The following is a 20,996-nucleotide window of genomic DNA, read 5'->3' as shown; positions in this document are numbered from 1 at the left end:
AGCACTCTGTGTTATTATCATGTGGTAAAAGCCACATCAAGTTTTGTTTCTGCCTTCCTGACTAAACCAGGGTCCCTTAAAGACGGAAACTGTTTCTTGTCTTGGTACACAAAGTGATGAGGAAGAACCATAAATGGACTAGGTATTACAAAGTCAAACTTAAAATCAGATCATTTTATATGATATAAATCTTCTCACCCTTACTGAATGCAAACATATGCAAAGTGCATATATGCAAAGTGCCTGGCACATAAGGAATACCCAGGAAACGATAATTTCCTTTCCTTACTTGATCTCTAACATTCAGCCTTAAGTTCATTCTCTACAGACAACTCTTGGGCTTATATGAACTACTTCCTGAGACCAAAATTTGTGACATATAGTGTGCCAATTAGGAGTAGACTCATTAGGACATGCAATAGAATACTGGAGTTTTGGATAGAAGCTACGGATACTTTAGCTGAAATGTATGTTTCTCTTTCATGGTTAGAAGAACCCACAAAAAGTCTCCTTGGGATTCCAAGATATTTGACAGCTGAATGCAAAGCCATAGCAAGTTAGTGTGTCAGGCTTTCTTAATCTGAAGCTGTTTTTCGTCTTGCCTGTTCATCCCATCATCACCCTCTTGGTATGGCAAGAGAGGCCAAAGATTAATTTAACTTTCAAGTCTCTTTTAAAATGTTCATTTATCTACGTCCTTGATCAGTAGAATATATTTTTTAAAGTCTGAGTCTGCAAGAATCCCAAATATACAGTGTTTTATAAACGATAATGGTCAGATTTTAAACTGTATAAATTTTTCCTTAGCATGCTTTCTATAAGACCTTGCTATTGACCAAAGAGAAAGTGCATAATCTAAACATTTGTTTTAAATAAGCAGAGGGTTAACTTCTTTAGTATCCTAAGAGGTTAAATAAATGGGTTGGCAGATGGTCATTTGAGAGTTTACCTGCTGTTGGTTAGGAGAAGGGGGCCAAAACACCCTACCAGTCAACCAGATGGTAAAGAAGAGCCTTGGCCAAAATGGTCAGCAGTATATGAGCCCTGTTCCTGTGATTGAACTATTTACTTGAAGCAGTACACCTGCTTACATCTGGAATGATTCATCTTTGTGACATTAAGAAACATAGGCTAGTTTAACTGAATAAAGTGCAGTTACAACAGCCCATTTAATACAGAGACTGAGAATTTCAACATTATACTGTGCAGCCTAGAACAGCATATACTTCATAGTGTTTACCCTTTACCAAGCATTGTTCTAAATACTTTATATATGTATTACTTAATTTAATCTTCACAAGAGCCCTATAAAATAGAAATAAATTTTTATTGTCCCCATTGTATAGATGAGAAAAGTGAGGCACAAAGATATTAAACAATTAACCAAGATTAGAGAGCTAGTAAATTTCTCTTTTTAAGGCTAGTCAAAGTGAAGCAGTGGGAATGGAGAAGGAACAAAAAAATGTGTAAATGGTTGTGATCAATTAGTTGTAAACACCACTACACTCAGACTTGCCCAGAGCTAATAAATACTGAAGCCAAGTTGAACCCAAGCAATCTGGAGGTAGAGTCCATGCTCCAAATTCAGAAGTTTTGGCTTATATAAAGAGCTAAAGCACTTATTTGAAATGAAAACAAAAAATTTATAAACAAATATGTTCACTGTGGCATTATTTATAATACTGAAGAAACTGGAAATAATCTAAATGCCCCAAAACAGGAGAATGGTTAAATAAATCATGGTAAAGCTATTTACTTTCAATGAAATATTATCCTGCCATTAAAAAATACTTACCAAAAAATGTTTCATGACTTGGGACATTGCTCCCAATGTAATTCTGAGTGGGGAAAAACAAACAGGATATAAAATTTCCTATATAATATGATTCCTGATTATGTAAAAGATGAGCTTAGACGCAAACTGGAAGGACATATTCTCAAACGAGAAAGAATGGTTACTTCTAGGTGGTGGGATTAGGAAAGCTTATATTTTTCTTATTGTTTTCTATGATGAATATACATTATTTTACTACCAGTTTAAACAAAGGCAATTTTTTTTTACATCAAGCTTCACCAAGATCCTCAACCAACTGGTTAAAAAAAAAAAAAAGCTAAAAAACTTCTACAGTAGTTACTTTCCTTGGGATAATACCCATTGCACATCAGACAACACAGCACATACCAAAAAGAATGTTCATCTTCAACTTTAAAAACTGAATTAAAATGAGTATTTTCAGTTGTGGTTGATGCTTACTCTCCATGTAACTATGTTTTAGGATTAAACTAAAAGAAGAGAAATGGACTTCATTATATATAGGCCAAAAAGTCAGGAATAGCTTTGCTGAAATAGATAAGAAACAAAAATTTGACTGAGGAGGAAGAACAGCTGTTGCTAATCCAACTATTTACCCTTTGACCCTCTATCTAGCCAATAACCGAACAGTACCAATTGTTTCCCTGTATTATGTGCTGTTTACAATCCCTGAGAGGCATGAAAGGAATTAATAATTTAGCCTAAGAAGCTGACAGTCTTTATTTGGGAGCCCCTTTCTGTCCAACAGAAATCAGAGCAAGTAGCTGTCCTGAAGTCATAGGTCCCTTTACTGTTTCTGTTTTATAGCCTAATTGGCCCCAAAACATAAATCAATTATTTCTCCTGTTTTAGGCAACAATGACTTCTATTCTCCAACTCTCCTTGTATCAAGTCAGTCCTTGTTCTCCTGAGTTTTACAACTACACGGTAAACATGATGGCTAAGGAAAAAACTTGGGGAGCAGGGCAGACTGGGGTTATTTGGAAACAGAAGCACAGAAAGGTTATGCTGTTCTGAACTTCTCTTGACCTTTGACTGCCCTTGTCCCCAGCTTATGCTAATGGGCATGGTACAGGGACACTTCTTGTAGAAATGAACTTAGCCTGAACCTGTGCCATAACATTGGACTCCAGGAAGCTCAGGAATCATAGGAAAACAGCCAGAGTGTGAACAGCTGCCCATATTCTAAGCATAGCTGTCCATCTGCTCTATCACAGAAAAGGTAAAAAGGCCATCTGAATTGGACAAAATCAGTCTTTCCTCAACTAGTTCCAACACATTCCACCTTTTGTCCCAACCTGCTGTCTACAACCACTGCCAAGCACAATTAGAAATTAGCAATACAAGAATTTCCTGTTCCAAAGTAAGCAAGTGTGAGCAGGCTTTCCCTTTCAGGAATTTTGAGAGTGGGGGTGGGAAAGACATGGGGGCCTCCAAATTCCAAATATACAACACAGAGAAATCCCTGTTATTCTCAATCTAATGTGCAAAAGTCATGAGGAATTAGCATAAGAGATGTTATTCCTTCTAAGTCAGAACCCATGAAATGTGCAGTATTAAAAACTATGACCAGTTTAACACAACACACGGCCCATCTCACTCCTGAGGCTTCCTATCACTTGGTAGGGCTGAGCACACTCAATGGAATCCCAAGATTGGTACAGACAGATGATATAATTTTACTTTTACCTACTTATTTATAATAATCAAATCCTTATATATTTCTTCAAAGAGAATGGATAAAAATACTTCTAACTTCACAAAGATAATATAGGAACTAATGAGAATACTATTACATATACTAAACACAATTTTTAAAAGAAAAGTGATTTTTTTTTTTAGGTGACCCCCATTCTAAACTGATAAACAAAAATTCTTTTTCAATATCTTTTCATTCTCATGGAACGGACAGGTCTGTAAATCACCATGATTAGCTAGGGATTCTAGGCAGAAATGTTAAATGAGCTCGGATTACTTTACCTAGAAAGAATAATAATTCAACAATAATCTTCATGAGAATACCAAGGGCCTTTCTCAGAAAACGGGCATGAGCTATTTCAATTGCTACTAAGTGCAGAAAAGGAGAATAAGCTTAGGTACATCATGTGCTAAATTAAAGCACATGGTTTAAAAATATCTTTTCAAATATTTTCCAGACTGTTTTATACATGAGGGCAGGAGATACACTTATTTATTTGTGTATCCCTGGAGCCTAGAACTGGGTCTGGAGCACAGAGAATATTCAGTGCGTAACATACTGAGTTTTCAACTATTTGGCATATTTTATGTATAGCTGTCTGAAAGATTACCAGGCATCTCAATGACCTTCCTAGTGTTCAAAAATGCTTATAAGAAAGGATCATGACCCAAGAAAATAAATGAATTTACCTTTTCCTTCTCATAAGTAAAGACTATTCTTAAGAGAATGACGAAGAGAAAATAGCGTATTCACCCATAGCTACTGTATACTGAGGCTATACTACCTAATACAAAACTGATTCTAGACTTTATGACTTCCAAAGAGACCAATCTATTTCTCTGGTGTTCGATAAGCATCATGGGACCTATTTTGTCTCACAATTAATAAGTATTAGTTAAGCAAACATAGATATTTATACTATTAATGTGTGGGGGGAAAATACATAAGAATGTCCACACCTTCAGAACTGATATCAGCCAGGCTGGTGGAAAGGTAGGCTTTATCACTTACCTTAACAGCAGATTGGTGACAGATAGCCAGCCCATGACTCTAAAAAAGTACTAGAAGCAGAAAAATAACTGTAGACCATTTCATTGAGTCTCAATCTGAATTATCATTTGACTTCTTGGCATTATAGCAAAATAAGGTCTGTATAAACACAAGATACTCCCATGTCCTAATTCTAACAATTATAACCATATCCCAGAATGGTGAATGCCACATTTAGTGAGCACTGGAAACTCAAATGATTATCTATAATAAAGACTTACACAGTCTTGAAAAGCATCATTTAACTAGACCATGAAATGGTCACTCTCATACCTTAATCTTAAGAATGTAAATAAAAATGCTTTACAAATTAAACTGCAGTACAAAGGTTATCAATTCTAAATTTCTAAACCAAGCATAATCATCCTTTGAAAGAAACTATGACAAAACTAGTTCATACTTTATAAAAACGGTTGTGAGTGTGCATAAATGACAGTACAATTTTTTTGTTGTTGCTGGTTTCATGAGAGGATGGAGAAGAGAGCAAAGGGATTGGTATTAAACAGAAATTTTCAGCACACCAACTTCTGTTAAACGGATAAATCTTGGCCACTGGAAAATATCAGGAAAAGAAAAAGAAAGCAGAACTAAAAAAGACAGAATGACCTTCCCATAAATAAAGTGAAATAAAATCTGAATGTCAGTAAAATTAGGCTCATCAATGACACCTTAAGTTATAAAAGTGGACACACACATCCTTTACCAGTGAACACTGGGGTAACATTTGGAACTTACTAGTGCTTGGGTCGAGCTCTGGCAATTCCTCCTGACAGAAACCTAAAGAGAAAACAATAGGAAAAAAAGATTATGATTTATGAATTACTCCAAATATGAAAAAGCAAGTATCATATAGTAGGGAAAAAAATCCAGACTCAGAAGTCAACTCAGGTTTGAATCCTACTTTTTTTTTTTTTTTTTTTTTTTGTCTTTTTCGTGACCAGTACTCAGCCAGTGAATGCACCGGCCATTCCTATATCAGATCCGAATCCGCGGCGGGGGTGTCGCCGCGCTCCCAGCGCCGCACTCTCCCGAGTGCGCCACGGGCTCGGCCTTGAGTCCTAGTTCTAATATTTAGCTGCTGTATATCCCTCTGAGCCTCCATTTCATCACCTTAATATGAAAATGGAAATAATAGCACTTACCACAGAACTGTAATGAGGATTCAGCTAGATACCAAAATGCTTAACAGTTATTGGCACACAGTAGGAGCTCAATAAACAATTCCAAAAGTAATTATTCCAATATCAGTTGGAATAAAAACTCAGGAAAATTACTGTTCATTTAATACCTGTCGTATTCTACTTAACATTATCAATTCTTTTCCCTCCCCAAAATCAAAATATACTAAATATGAACTTACAACAAATAGCAAACAGGGTAATTTTATTTACAATTTTCACAGATGCTGAAGAATTTTACCTTCATGGGCAAGAAAATATGAAAAATTTTACATACATATGCAAGCAATTCTTCCATTAATAAGTATGCTAGTCAGGTTGAAATAAACACCTCTCAAAATATATTTCATATCCAAAAAGTCTAAGCACATTTGTCTGACTGGAGTGTAACTATCACACTGGAAAAAAAAAAAATCAAGCACAGTGAATTGCAAACGCAGTAGGTCCTCTATACATAGTTGATGAAAGTTCTTTTTTCCTGGAATGACTGCCTACTTTCTCCTGTTTGCTTTCTACTCATCTTCAGTTTAAATATTTCCTCAGAAAAGCTTTCTCTCTTGCCTCCTTCACCCTTGTTCTTACACAAAAGGTCAAATCTCCTGTTATAATTATCTATAACACCTGTGCTGTTTCTTCATAGCACTCATCAACAAGGAATAACTTGTTCAGTGTCTGCCTCCCCTATTAGACTGTTCCATGAGAACAGGGACCCAACCTGTCTTCTTAACAGCTGTGTCTACATCACCTCTCACAAGCCTAGCACACAGTAGCTGTTCAGTAACATTGACTGTAATATCACAATAGTAAATTCAAAATTACGGGGCAAAACTAGGACTGACAAGTATAAGAGTATCTTCTGTCAACAGAGCTGGGCAACCAGAAGTCAATCCAGCAACTGGCAGTCATGTGGGAGAAGAAGGATTCAAGTAGCAGGTAGACTGTTTAAACACCACAACTTTTTAAAAGTCCTTTGCAGTCCTGGGCTGTTTTGGCCACATTAACCAGACATGCCACATCCTTTCTTGCCTTCCTGTGCTTCCTCCTTCAAGATCTAGCTCAAATATCACCACCACTATAACATGGAAAACAGAAGAGGCCCCTCCAGCACTCACCAAATGAGAAAGGAAATATTTAAATATCTGCCTCCTCCACTAGATAGTGAGCTCTTCAAGGGTAGGGACCATGCCTTATCCATGTGCAGAGCTGCTTCTATGTCCAGAAGAGTTGCCAATACAATATGGAAGGTACTCAAATGCAGGATGAACTCAGCAGAAAACACGACCCTGCCTCTGGATCACAGTCTAAGGGAAGGAAGTCATAGAATCAGAAAATCTAAGTCTATCTTGGACAGTATGTGGAAGGTCTGAATGAGGAGACTAGATCTCCTCTGAAACACTAGACTTTTGAATCTGCTGAAAGTGGCTGAGATGCCTGAAAAGGCTCATCTCAGAGCGGCTTTTAAAGCCTCTCTACATAAAGGCAATGGAAATCAGAAAAGACATGGAGTGATGCCAGGTGTCTTAGTCCATTTGGGCTGCTGTAACAAAATATCATTAATCAAGTGACTTATAAACAACAGAAATTTATTTCTCCACAGTTCCAGAGGCTGTGAAATCCAAAATCAAGCCACTGGCAGATCTGGTGTCTGAGGAGAGCTCGCTTTCTGGTTCCTAGATGGCACCTTCTCACTGTGCCCTTACATGGTAGAAGGGATGAACAAGTTCTCTGGGGTCTCTCTTATAAGGAAATTAATCCCACTTGTGACAGCTCTGCCCTCATGACCTAATCACCTCCCCAAGGCCCTCTGTCCTAATATCAAAACTTTGGGGGTTAGAATTTCAACATTTGGATTTGGGGGGAACACGCACATTCATACAGTAGGACTAGGCAATGAGGAAATAGCTCATCATTACAGATAGGTTGAATATTGAACATCCTACCAGAAGTGAAACTGAGAATAAGTTATATTCACTTAATATAAACTGTCCAGAAAAAAGGATGAAAGCATGGAAGGCAGGATGGTTACAGCTCTCCTAGGTTCTAACTCAAGCCACTTTTGATTATATGACCTTAGGCAAGTCACTCCGGGTCTCGAATTCTGGACATTAAATGAAAGAACTGTACTAAAGGTCTCCAAAAAAGACAAAGCCTAATATACCTCCTGAAAACAACCAATATTCTGAACTCAAAGTAACTAGATCAAACACAAATAGAGACTGACTTGAAAACAAAGAAAATACTAAAAAATAAAGTGGATATCTATTGCCTAGCAACCACTCACCCCTTCTTCTGTTAATGGCACTCTGATTTTCCTTTGGAGACATATCCCTCTTCCACTCAAAGTCCATATGATCCAAGGAGGACTGACCCTAACCCTGCTATAAATTAGGATCAACAACAACACCTACCTTATAGGGCCGTTAAAAGGATTAAATGAGATAGTGCACGTAAAGGCTTTCCATAGTATCTGATAAAGTACGAACTCAACATATGTGAACTACTACTAACTAATCCCTAAGGTACATCCAATTCAGTGCTGTGTCTGCAGTAGCAAAGTGTAGATTATAAGAGGGTAACTACTGAGCCATTCGTTACATCATCTTCAAAGATATGGGATGGAACCCTAACACCACTAATGTCACTGCAGCTACATGCTCTAATTCTTGAACTTTTTTTTGTTTTTCTTTTAACATTTTTAACCTGTAAACTGCTTGATGTGATTGTAGATGTTTGCTACTCCCCAAGGAAAGGAATCTTTATATCTACCCTATAACAAATTCCTCCAAGAATCACAAAGAGCCCTAATTCCACAACCATGTCTACATTCCCTCCATCTATTCCTGAAACCATTGGCTAATAATGTTGTCTCTGATTTTACAGATCATCACTACTGCAGGAGGCCTGAGGAGATAGGGAGAACAATGTTAATCCTATCTACAGACCACATCCCTCCTAATGACAAGCCAATGCAATGGCCAGACCCGGCTACCATTCTCAAACAGAGTCTCACCCAGATTTTCAGGTACCAGATCTAGCTAGCAAAATGATTCATAGCTAGAGAACCCAAGCCACTGCTCATTGTAACCAAATGCATGTTCAATTAGATTTCTTCAATTAGATTTCTTCAATTAGATTCAACTCAAAGGCAAAGGATATCAGAGTTGTTCAGCAGAAAAAAACAGACTTGCAAGCCCCATAAATACACAAACATATCTCCAAAACCATATGCCTCACAGAATACAACACATTAAGAATTAGGAAATATTCTAAGAAATCCAGGATCTTTGGCTGATGACTGACAAGAGTTTGGATGTGTGTCCCTGCCAAAACTCATGTGGAAATCTGATCCCCAATGTGGCAGTGATGGGAGCAATTTGAGTCATGGGGGTTGATCCCTCATGAATGGATTAATGCTCTCCCTGGGGGCGGGGGGCCTGAGTGAGATCTCACTCTATTAGCTCCCATGAGAGCTGGTTGTTTAAAAGACCCTGGCACCTCCTCTCTCTCTCTCTCTCTCTCTCTCTCTCTCTCTCTCTCTCTCTCTCGCTTCCTCTTGCCATGTGACCTGCTTATACCTGCCAGCTGCCTGCTGCTTTCCACCATGAGTAGAAGCAGCCTGAGGCCCATGCCAGATGCAGCTGTCCCAGAATCGTAAGCCAAATAAACCTCTTTTCCTTATAAATTACCCAGTCTCAGGTATTCTGTTATAGCAACACAAAACAGACTAATACAATGACTTAAATTGCTTTGAAAAGGTAAGGACAGATGAGAAACAGATTGGTTCCTAAAATATCACGAAGTCAGCGTGCACATAAGCAATCTAAAATTTTAGTGCAAAGGGCCCACTGGTGGCTCACTTGGGAGAGTGTGGTGCCGATAACACCAAGGCCACGGGTTCGGATCCCTATATAGGGATGGCCAGTTAGCTCACTTGGGAGAACATGGTGCTGACAACACCAAGACAAGGGTTAAAATCCCCTTACGAGTCATCTTTTTAAAAATAAATAAATAAATAAATAAAATTTTAGTGCAAAGCTTATATTCACTTAGCACAGTTTAACTTGGAAGACAGATGCATATTGTAAAAGGGATGAGTATGAGTTAGAGCTGGGTTCAAACCCCAAATTTGCCACTATTGTCAAATTAACTACCCTAAGCCTATTTACTGAAATGGGGGTAAAAATAACCATAATATTCAATTGTGAGATGTGATGAATATATGTAAATCACCTACTTTATGGCAAGTGATCAATAAATTACTCTAAGTCTAGGAATCTTCTTTAATATAAGAGGAATTCCAGTTGACAAGCTCTTCTCCAAATAGGTATTTGACAAAAAGAAAATGATCCATGATTAACTACAGTAACAGATTGAAGAATCACTGATCTTTTTTGGTATTTTGACTACAAAATTGGATATTTACCACAATAACAACATAAACTTTTGAGTATCTGTTTTATCCAAATGTGAATGAATAAAGGCTTATGGGTAAAGCTAGTCAACAAATTCAGACCTGAAACACTAGCTAATTGTACTCTATAATGCATCTTTAAAAAGCTACTCTAGGAATGTTTTAGTTTAATCTGACTGTAAGAAGGCAGCACAGTGCAATAAAGATATGGATCCGGGTTAGGACCCTACGAGTTAGTATATTTTGAAGCCTGAGCAGCCCAGAGATCAAATTAAGGTGAGGCCCTTAAAAGGTAAAATTCTATAAATCTAATCTAATATCAAATCATTCCCCCAAACAGAAATCATATACAAATCCTTCATGATCTGCCTACCACTTCAACTTTATCTCTTGCTTTTCACCACATACCACCCAACAGTATACATCCACAGTGAACTACACTGTGTCTCCCCAAAATTCACATGATCTTTAGCTTTCTTTCCTCTGCACATGCTATTTTCTCCACCTGAGCCCACCTTTACTCACCACTCTGACATCAGGACTCAGGTCAGGTCTCCACTAATCGTTTCCCCTCTCTCTCCCACATACATATTCAAATGTAGGTTAGGGGGCCGAGCCCTTGGCGCACTCGGTAGAGTGCTGCGCTGGGAGCGCGGTGATGCTCCCGCTGCGGGTTCGGATCCTATATAGGAATGACCGGTGCACTCACTGGCTGAGCGCCGGTCATGAAAAAAATGACAAAAAAAAAAAAAAAATGTAGGTTAGGCACTATAGACACAATGACTGAACCTATTAGCTTTTCTGGGACCACCGAAGAAAAAAAAATGGTTTTAAAATCCAAGAAACAAACAACAGATCTGCAAATTTGAAATTTAAATGTTTAAATATGAGATATAACATTATTTCACCAAGTCAACTGCAATTCAAGTTTTATATAGTTTTAAATGTGAGATATAAAGTAAAGCAAGACTTCTAGGAGTAAGAAAGCCAAGGGTCACAAAAGGTTTTGAAATTGCTTTGATTAGTTCTGTGCCCCTCTTCTGTACTCCCACAGGCTCCTGTGCTTTCCACACCACATCAAGATCAGGGCCACCAGAATCTGAATTCTCTAGAATTTAAGGTTCTAGAGAAATTTGTTTTCCAGGCTTCCTAACGAAAAGCTAAAAATCTTTACCCACGATTTGTACTGATATACAACAGTCATTTGCTCGTCCTTTCTGGGCCAACCAGCTCTGGGCAGTTGTATCAGTTTCTCATTTGTCTTGTCTCCTCTGATTATGATTAGGCCACAATGAAACTCGATGTCTTTCTTTCAGTCAGATCTAGTCTCAGCCCCTATTATAACACCAGCCCAGGCCTGAGACATGTCCCAGGAAAGGTTACTCAGCAAATGTCTGAAGAACTGTTTCGTTCTCCAAAAGACAATGGTGGTAAACCACACTGCCACCACAATGAATTTCTTGCCAAAATAACAAATTCTAGGAGAAAATGACAGAAAAGTCTAGAATAGTGCTGCCCAATAGAAATTTCTACAATGATGGAAATGTTATATATCTACACTGTCCAATATGGTAGCCACTAGCCACAGGTAAACTATTGAGTACTTGGAATGTGACTAGTGTGTCTGAGCAACAGAATTTAACTTAACTCTCACTTAATTTTAATAGCCACATGAAGCTAGTAGCTATTATACTGGACAATGAAAGACTAGAAGTCTTCCTCCTAAATTTGTAATGCCATGTTTTGGATTCTGTTGCAGCTTTAAAGAAAATGAAATATAGAAATGCTTAAACTAGAATTATTATCCAATTTATAACTGTATCAGCTATTATCAGAATACTAGTTCCACCAGCCTCCAAATGCAAACAGTCACTTAATCCTTATGTTATTAAGTACCTGCTTACACTGTAGTAGGCCCAATGCCCAGAAGATACAGATATGAATTAGACTGATCCTACTGTCAGAGAATGAATAGTCTAGAGGGGTACAGAACAGACAAAAATAACTGCAGAGCCCAACAATGTGAATGTACTTAATGCCACTGAACTGTACCCTTAAAAATGGTTAAAATGGTAAATATTATGTTACATATATTTTACCACAATAAAAAAAATAAAGCCTAGCCAAAATAAATAAATAAATAAATAAAACATCTTGTGAAAAAAATTAACTGTATGGAAACAAATGGAAAAGATACAACTGGAAAGTAGTGTAGAGCAGTAGGAGCATAAATTTTGGTATTAGAATAAGTTTGAGTCCTGGCACCATTACTTACTAATTGCATTAGCTTAGGAACTGAGTTCACCTCTCTGAGCCAAATTCCTCATCTATAGATTGGTACAAGGATTCAATGATATGATGCACTTAGGTCAGTGAAAGTGCTTGGTAGCCATGATCAACATTAGTGAGAGGAGAAACAGCAATCACAGAGCATGGAGAGGGGATAGGCATTCACCAGGCAAACAGTCTATTTGAGAAACATATTCACAGGAAGCAGCATGTGAAAGGAACAGAGAGTGGAAACAGAATGTTACCTGATAATTTGATTTGACTGGAACCCCAGGAAGGCCCTATCATAAAGACCCTTAACGATCACACATGAAGAGTTTGGGGCTTTTATTGTACAGGCAATAATAGTCATTGAAAATAGGGCCAGCCTGTGACTCACTTGGGAGAGTGTGGTGCTGAAAACACTAAGGCCACAGGTTCGGATCCCTACATAGGGATGGCCAGTTAGCTCACTTGGGAGAGCATGGTGCTGACAATACCAAGTCAAGGATTAAGATCCCCTTACCGGTCGTCTTTAAAAAAGAAAAGAAAATATATGTACACACCTAGGAAGTCTGTCAATGCCAGCCTAACTCTGACTACTTTAATACAGTGGCTCTAAAATTGCAACCAGAAAACTAAATGCACAATGAGTTCTTAAAAAATTAAAGAGCTTTGTTGAGATAGCCAACACACACATGGCAAACCATCCACAGCCCCTTACATTCTAAGAACTCTCCCCATTTTTCAGGGCCCTCCCCCAACTCCATCTTCTAGCTCCTTTTGGTACAAACTGTGGCTTGGGTAGAGGCTGAGAAGATACTTCGCTTTTTGGGGGGGAAGGAGAATGACAGGGGGTAATAAACATTAGCTAGCCAGACCACAGCCTGCCTTACAGCCAGGTTTGCAGCCTGCAAGCTAGCTCCAGACCAGGCAGATACAGGAACACTTTTCTTCAGATTGACTGAGCATCAAATTCACATCTGCCTCTTGCCTTTCTATCCATTGAGTTGGGGGGCCACCTAGGCCATTAGCTTTTGTTTCTCATAGGCAACCTGACAAACCATACTTCAGGAATAACAGAAAATGCTTTTGAATACAAACACATAGCACTACAAGTCTACACAGCAAAAGCTGGCTGGCAGAACTTCAAGTAATATTTCCCTCTTTCCACCTACAAATGTCAAGGTCACATTTTTAAAACTGCAACAAAAACAGTGCCCTTTTCCTAATGTCATTTTCTTAATGTGAAATCTTAGAGGGGGAAAAAAGCATAAGGAGGGTGGAGGGAGCCAAGGATTCTCAATTATATAACCTATTATGCCCACTTATTTGCTCAGCTTAAATGCAGTTTACAAGAAGTGTCTATATTTCCATGGAAACATTAATAACTTCCATCTGATCAACCTACATCACCTTTCGTATAGTTTTTCAGGCTTCTAGCTTTGTAATTATAGCCTTGAAACTAAACTAAAGGCAGAAAAGCCAGCCCAAGATTATGACATTTCAATTTTAAAACATTAAAAAAAATAAAAACAGTACACAGCTTCAAGGCTGAGGCTACAGAATCAGAAGGTGAAAACAGTTTAGGAAGGCAATTCAGTCTGATGAGTCAGAGGTCATTAGTGTTTCTATGGAAATTTAGTACAGGCATTTCTCAGAAAACTGCATTTACTGATGAGGCTCTGACATTTTTCATTTATAATTTCTGGTTCTCTGGAGGAACAAAACGGATTGTTGATGATTCTTCATTCAGCTTTGAGGTTAAAGAGATTTCAAAGTACGTATACACAAGAAAATATATAAAACAATCTGCCAGTTGCCATTTACTGAATTTTTACTATGTGCCAGGCATCAGCTTGATACTTTACATCAATTCTTACTGAAAAGTAGCTACTGTTATCTCCATCTTATAGGTTTAGAGAGATTATTGTACTCTATTACATGGAAAGAGCTACAAAAATCAAAACAAGAGAATTTCTATTCAGAGTATCCTGGCTAATAAAACCCTACCTTTGCATGGTGCATGCTTTGCAACAGCCAGATAGATGGGAATCTGGCTTTATTTCAAAGAGCAAACCCTGACACTCCCACAACAGCAGGGCCTCACAGTCCAAGAAGAAATACCACACCTTAGTTGAGCCCTTTTATAAGCCTCCTCTTGAATAATCCAAGATGCCCATGTCAGAAGAGGCTACTAGCTTCTTTTAAAAAATTATAAATTCCTCCCAGCATGGGTGAGGAGAGTGAAGGAGATTTTTTTTGTTCACTGTCATTTCAAAGACTAACCAAAGAAAAGTCTTACAGACCAAGGAGTTTGTTTAAACATGGTCAGAGAGCTTTTGAGGTCATTTCAGAAAGTACTCCATACCATCCTCAACAGATGGTTTCATGGAACAGTAGGAGCCAGCTCTGTTCCGGAAATCCATTAGTGAGGAGCAGATGCAACCAAAGAAATGACCCACCAGTGGCAGAATGTAGCTTTTCCTCATTCTCTTTGAAAGCCCCCCACATAAAAATGGAACATGGATTCATGAAGGGCCTTGAAAATGTTTGTCCCTTTGGATCAATCCTAGAAATTTACCCTAACAAGAAGGTCAAAAAGAAAATAGAGTACAAAATTGGAAGACGCTTAAAAATTCAACCACAGGAGAATGATTACATTATGGTACACCTATTCGACTGAGTATTTTGTGAACATTAAAAATGTTTATCAAGAGTTTATAATGGGCAAATACCATATTTAAAAACATGATGTAAAACTGTACTCTCAGAATGAGTTCATCAGCCATATCCCATTACCTGTATATAAGGAAAAGCACACTTTGGTCTATTTTCTCCCAGGGATTATCTCTAAGTGCGTGCATTACAGCTGACATTTTTTCTCCATTCTACCTTTCTGATTAAAAACATACTGTTTTTATAAACGACACATGTACATTTTAAAAATCCTAAGAAAAAAAATGATTTGGCAAAACTCTCTAAAATCGAGCACTTCAACTGAAGGGGAAAAAAACCTACCAGACATTCTCTAAATGACTTTTAAATTGCTATCTTATTGGAAACACAATTCTGGGCACTAATCTTTCTGACATACTAGTCAGTCATTAATGCCTAAAGCTCAGTACCATCTCCCAGCTTCAGAAATCCATTGTGTGGCAATGAGGAGATACAACATCTTTAACCTGTCACTCCAGATCTTTCAAATCTGAAGCAAAGCTAGTTAATCAAACCTATAAAATAATCCCAAAAGAAATTTTGAAAAACTACTTGAGCCTGGTGAGTTAAGACAGAAGAGCAACAACCAATATATATTTCTAGCACTACATAAATACAAGGAATACTCCACAAACAGGTTTGGGCGGGGGGAGAATCCTGCTTTTTCTTAGATGCTAAACTTGCTATGTTCTAAAATTAAACAAATATTTACCTCGTATTTTCAACGTATAGGGTGCTCTGCCAGATTACATAAGGGAAACAAAGATGAATAAAGCTGGCTTCCCCCAGATTCTGACAATCTAATAGGGAAAATAGAAAACTGGCTAGATACAAGTAGTTATGAAGTAAATTCCCTACCGGACACACAAGCCACAGTGGACCAACAGCACATATTTCTTCCTAGGGGAAACTAGAAAAGACTTGATGCCATGTGAATCAGGCTAGAAAGTGGGAAAAGACTATAAACACAGATTGTCAATAACACTCAGTAAGCCATACATACCAGGGTACTTCAAAAAGTTTGTGGAAAGATCCATATTATCTTTTAATTCTATTATTCCACTAACTTTTTGAGGTATCCTAATATCTTTTGGATATCCTTACTCACTGTTGGCAAATACTTCCCCCAAAGAAAGTCATATCCTAACATGAAGATTATATAAATCTCATGTGACATGTTCTTCCCTAAAGAAAGGCCTATCCCAGCACGCACACACTACCTTCTTATCCCGGGTTGGATGGTCTCATTCAGATGGTTTCACCTAAACTTCCCAACTGATGACACCCCACCCACTCACACCTGCCAAACTTCCAATTCCAGATGAGACTCTTCTCCTGAACCTTAGACCCATCTATCCAAATGACTATTCTCAGTACCTAGCAGGATACCCCATAGACGCCATCAAATTCAACATGTCAAATTGAATCTATTATTTTCTCTTTGAAACCTGCTTCTCCTGTGTTCCTCACTCAGGTTCCAGGTACCACCAACTCTCATCCCCTGAGCCACAGATCCCCAGGGACTCTTAGGCTCCCACTTTCTCACCCTCCCCCAAATTCCCACCCGAATCAATCCTAATCACTCACCAGGACATTTTCACTCTCTCAACTCTCCATAGACCTAGTTCAAGCCTTTTAATCACCCTAGAATCCTAGACTATCATAACTGTTCTTCCAGCTACCTCTCTTCTCTGACTTCCTGGAATTTAGATTTCCTAGTCCACTAAAAAATCCTCCATTGGCTCCCCCTTTTCAACTCTCTAGCATGACATTCATGGCCTTAAATTACACATTTAAAATATTTAAAAAGCGACTTTTTGCAACCTCATTTTCCTGACACACCCTGAAGCTTGAAAAATACATAAATTCTTATTACTAAATGCTCTTTACACAGAGATAAAAAAATACAACAACTTTGATGTTAAAGCAATTTCCTAATACTAAGACATCAGTAAAATGATACACTAGGCCAGATACCCAAAGACTACTAGCCTTGCTCTGGTACTAATAAGCCACTTGTGTAATGTTAAGTGATCTACCCCTTCTATACCTCCATTTTCTCTTCACTAAAAGGAAACCAATTTTCTTAGGATCCCTTTAAACTCTAAAGTCTACAAGTTTATCAAAAATTGCAGTCACATGCATGTACAAGTCATATAATGTTAACATGAGGAACACTTAAGGGTTTACCAAGATACTTAGAATTTTTTTTTAAACTAGAAGGATAAACTATGAATCACCCCTAATCTCTTCAGTCCCACCATAGCCCCCCGTTTTACAGAAGGGAGAAACTGTATAATGGCAATAATATTTGTAGCATTTCTGTGCTACAACTTACCATGGTCTCAAAGGCTTCACCATTTTCTGATCTAAAAATGGGAACAATAGGATTTACTTCATGGGGCTGTTATAAGGATTAAATAACAAAAGTTAAAGCACTCAAGATAGCAACTGGCACATGGTAAATGTCCCATAAGAGTTATCTGTTATTATCGTAATTGGCAAAGTCATTCTGATCTTCACCCTCCAAAACACAAATATAAATAGACTTGGGAAAGACTTCTTAACTAAAAAATCTAAACCACTTTGCAGCAGCTCTAAGGAAAAATGTTCCACTCCACACACACATAGGGAGTAGGACCTTTTATTAAGTCATCACTCAGTGCTATTACTGAGATGTTGGTTTCCTGATGAGGCTGCAGCATTCATGTGAAAACTGACCTTTCGGTCAACCATTCAGATCTCGGATCACCTGACCAATGAAATAAATAACTGGGGTATGTTTAAGTGTCACAGATACTAGTCTACCTACCCCACTAAAATCACAATTCTACTTGTATAATATATGCTTCCTTACAGTTTTTGATACTTGTTATAAATTCAACAAATAGGCTTAGAGGGAAAGTTCCACTACTGGCATTATCATTCATTAGCACAAACATAATATGTCAGAATTGCATTTCTACTTCCCTATATCTCAAAACTGAGTGAAATACTGGCAACATTGGGCTTCCACAGTAAGAGATCATTATTCGGTATACAGCTGTTCTGATCTGACTTTAGCAATCCTATCTCAAAATATGCCTCACATTCCTGAATAAGTCAAAGTGACCATAATTTTCAGAAAGCAAATACTGACTAATGATGTCAAATGAGAAGAGGTACTTGTAAGCTCAACAAGGCAGATGCAAATACAAGCTGAACTGCAAACTGAAGCTGTACGGACACACTGACTACTTACAGTCCCTACCATGTTATAGCTCTCATGTTTTTAATTTACATTGTTTGCTCTTCATCTTGTTCTAAATAGTATTTAAGTAGCCTAATGTTGTTTTGCTTTATTTCCTAAAAAGCATTAAGTATCAGAAGTCCCTCCCATTCCACACAGAGAGATCTGCATACCCAGGGCCCGCACTTAAGCAAGAAGCTCTTTGATTCTTAGCCTCCCATTGGCAAGGATCTGTCCTAAACCCCACAATAGCATATTTCTCCAGCATCACAAACTGGATTTGAACTTTGCTCTTCTCCTTGAACATACATAAAAGTAGCTTTAAAAAAAAAAAAAAATCATGACCAGTTAAGAAAAAAGTCAAGATTTTGAAACAAACAAGTTTCAAAGTGCACACCCATCCCCATGCCTAAAAATGGAGGAGGCATTACTCTGAAGTTTGGTTTTAAGGCTTGAATCACCATTAAAGCAATGTCTTCTAAATACTAGACTCCTTAAGGTACAAATGGCCCTCTACAGTCATCCTCTACAAGAAGTTGGTGCTGAGATTCCAAGAGTGTTAAGCCCTGGAGTTAGACACACCTGGATTTGAGTCCCTCTCTACCATTTACTTGGCTAGGTCACTTAACTGCTCTCAGTTCTCCCATCTGCAAAATGACAATAAATGCTACTCTCCTTATAAGATTGTTGCACATAATGAGCACACAGTGAACACACAATAATTTCAGTTTTAAGAAAATAGAAAAGCAAACCAATTAACTACATAATTTTCAGAGAAAGACACTAGTCACATACAAATACTAATTAGGCTAATTCTGCACATCAATAGAGTTGCTAAATCACAACTCAGCTAAGAAATCAGTTTGAGGGCCGGTCCCGTGGCTCACTCGGGAGAGTGCGGTGCTGATAACATCAAGGCCACAGGTTCGGATCCCATATAGGGATGGCCGGTTAGCTCACTGGGTGAGCGGGGTCCTGACAACACCATGTCAAGGGTTAAGATCCCCTTACCAGTCATCTTTTAAAAAAAAGAAATCAGTTTGAGACTAAAACTTTCTTTTTAAAAAGAACACAAATTATTCAATGTATGCTCTCAGAGAGAGAGAAATTATGTTTTTTTGTGTAAGGTAAGTTGTAAAATTTAAGTGGTAAAAACTCTTCTAAATACAGCACATATGAGCTTGATAGTAAAATTTCAAACTCCTAGTTTGAAGTCTTCTTTACTTCATATCAAGGCATGCTGACAAATCTCTGCACTGAGCTAAGCTCTGGATTGATACCCTGGGTTCAAGTGTCACAGAGCAGTGAATTATAAATTTTGGCCTTTGCCAAATCCTAAAAAAAATTTTATTAAAATGTCAATTAAACAAAGTGTGGGGCCCAGCCCGTGGCGCACTCGGGAGAGTGCAGCGCTGGGAGCGCAGCGACGCTCCCACCGTGGGTTTGGATCCTATATAGGAATGGCCGGTGCACTCACTGGCTGAGTGCCGGTCACGAAAAAGACAAAAACAAACAAACAAACAAACAAAAAAAAGTGTGGCCTACCAAATACTACACCAGTCTGGTCCCTGGGATTAGAAACCTATTAGGAATAGGTTTCACAAGATGATCTATCAAGAATATGCAGTAAATGTTCAAAGATATGCCCAGCATAGACAAAGTACAATAAATTAGAAGTAGAAAAATCAATTATCATAAGAAAATTACTCACAATATCTTTCCAAGTGCAAAATGTTTGTATGGAGAATTTTAAAGATGCTATTTAAAATAATTCAGAACCAAATCTTTTTCTTGTATATTATCTAGTGGAACAAACTTTTTAAACAATAGGTTTACAAAATTGCTCTTTTTGTATTTGAAGAAGCAACCATAACAATACAAAATTAAATAAGAAAAAATGACAATGGAAAATGTTTTTTCTTAGTTATTTAGAAAGTTTTAAAGATAAATAAGAATCAGATTAAAATGTAAACAATCACTTTTTTAAAAAAACACTTTTATTGTAATGGCCGGCCACCAAAAATAAATAAATAAACAATAGTAAATAACAATAACTTTTAAAATAATGGAATATTTTAAATTCAAATTATGATCTAGATTCTAATTATGGTAGAGTTATATCAGATACATATTGTCTCCAATAGAACATAAGGCACTAAAATAGGTAATTACATTTATAATCATTGTAAATGTAAATTATAAAACTATAAAAGACAATAAAATCAAAGAAACTACCTTTTATTATACTTGAGATAACATCTGTTTCAAAAACTGCTGGCAATGTCTTTTTTCAAACTCACATTTTCAACATTATTTAATTAGGAGTCAAAGGAAAGTTTATGATGACTTCATAGTTATGTCAACAAATACTTTATGTAGGGGTACAAGTGCCTACAAAATTACTATATATTTTACACCCAACTTCTAGAATTCAGTAAGCACCAAGAAATGCAATGTTTTGAGAAATACTTAAGTTCCTTAAAATAAAATCCTATCTCGCTGCAGTTAAATGGAAAAAAAAAATGCATCTAAATATCTACACTACTCTGGAGTCAGCTGAATTCTCTTAGAGGATGGGGAAGAAAAAAGGAGAGAAAGGGAGAGAAGGAAGCAAGAGGAAGGATAAGAGG

At 37.5% G+C, this 20,996-nt stretch overlaps 1 protein-coding gene across 4 annotated transcripts in view; it reads right to left on the bottom strand.

Moving 5' to 3' along the window:
- Positions 1 to 20,996, bottom strand: part of NR6A1 (nuclear receptor subfamily 6 group A member 1) — a 205,914-nt gene that overhangs the window by 166,918 nt on the left and 18,000 nt on the right. For all 4 annotated transcript variants that reach the window (XM_063082429.1, XM_063082427.1, XM_063082430.1 and 1 more), the window contains exon 2: positions 5,298 to 5,339. In XM_063082429.1, the coding sequence (XP_062938499.1) occupies positions 5,298 to 5,339 (42 nt within the window). The remainder of the gene's footprint in view (positions 1 to 5,297; positions 5,340 to 20,996) is intronic.

This window comes from Cynocephalus volans, chromosome 17 (genome assembly GCF_027409185.1).
Source record: "Cynocephalus volans isolate mCynVol1 chromosome 17, mCynVol1.pri, whole genome shotgun sequence".
NCBI classification, from domain to species: domain Eukaryota; kingdom Metazoa; phylum Chordata; class Mammalia; order Dermoptera; family Cynocephalidae; genus Cynocephalus; species Cynocephalus volans.
This window is presented reverse-complemented; position numbering and strand designations above follow the sequence as displayed.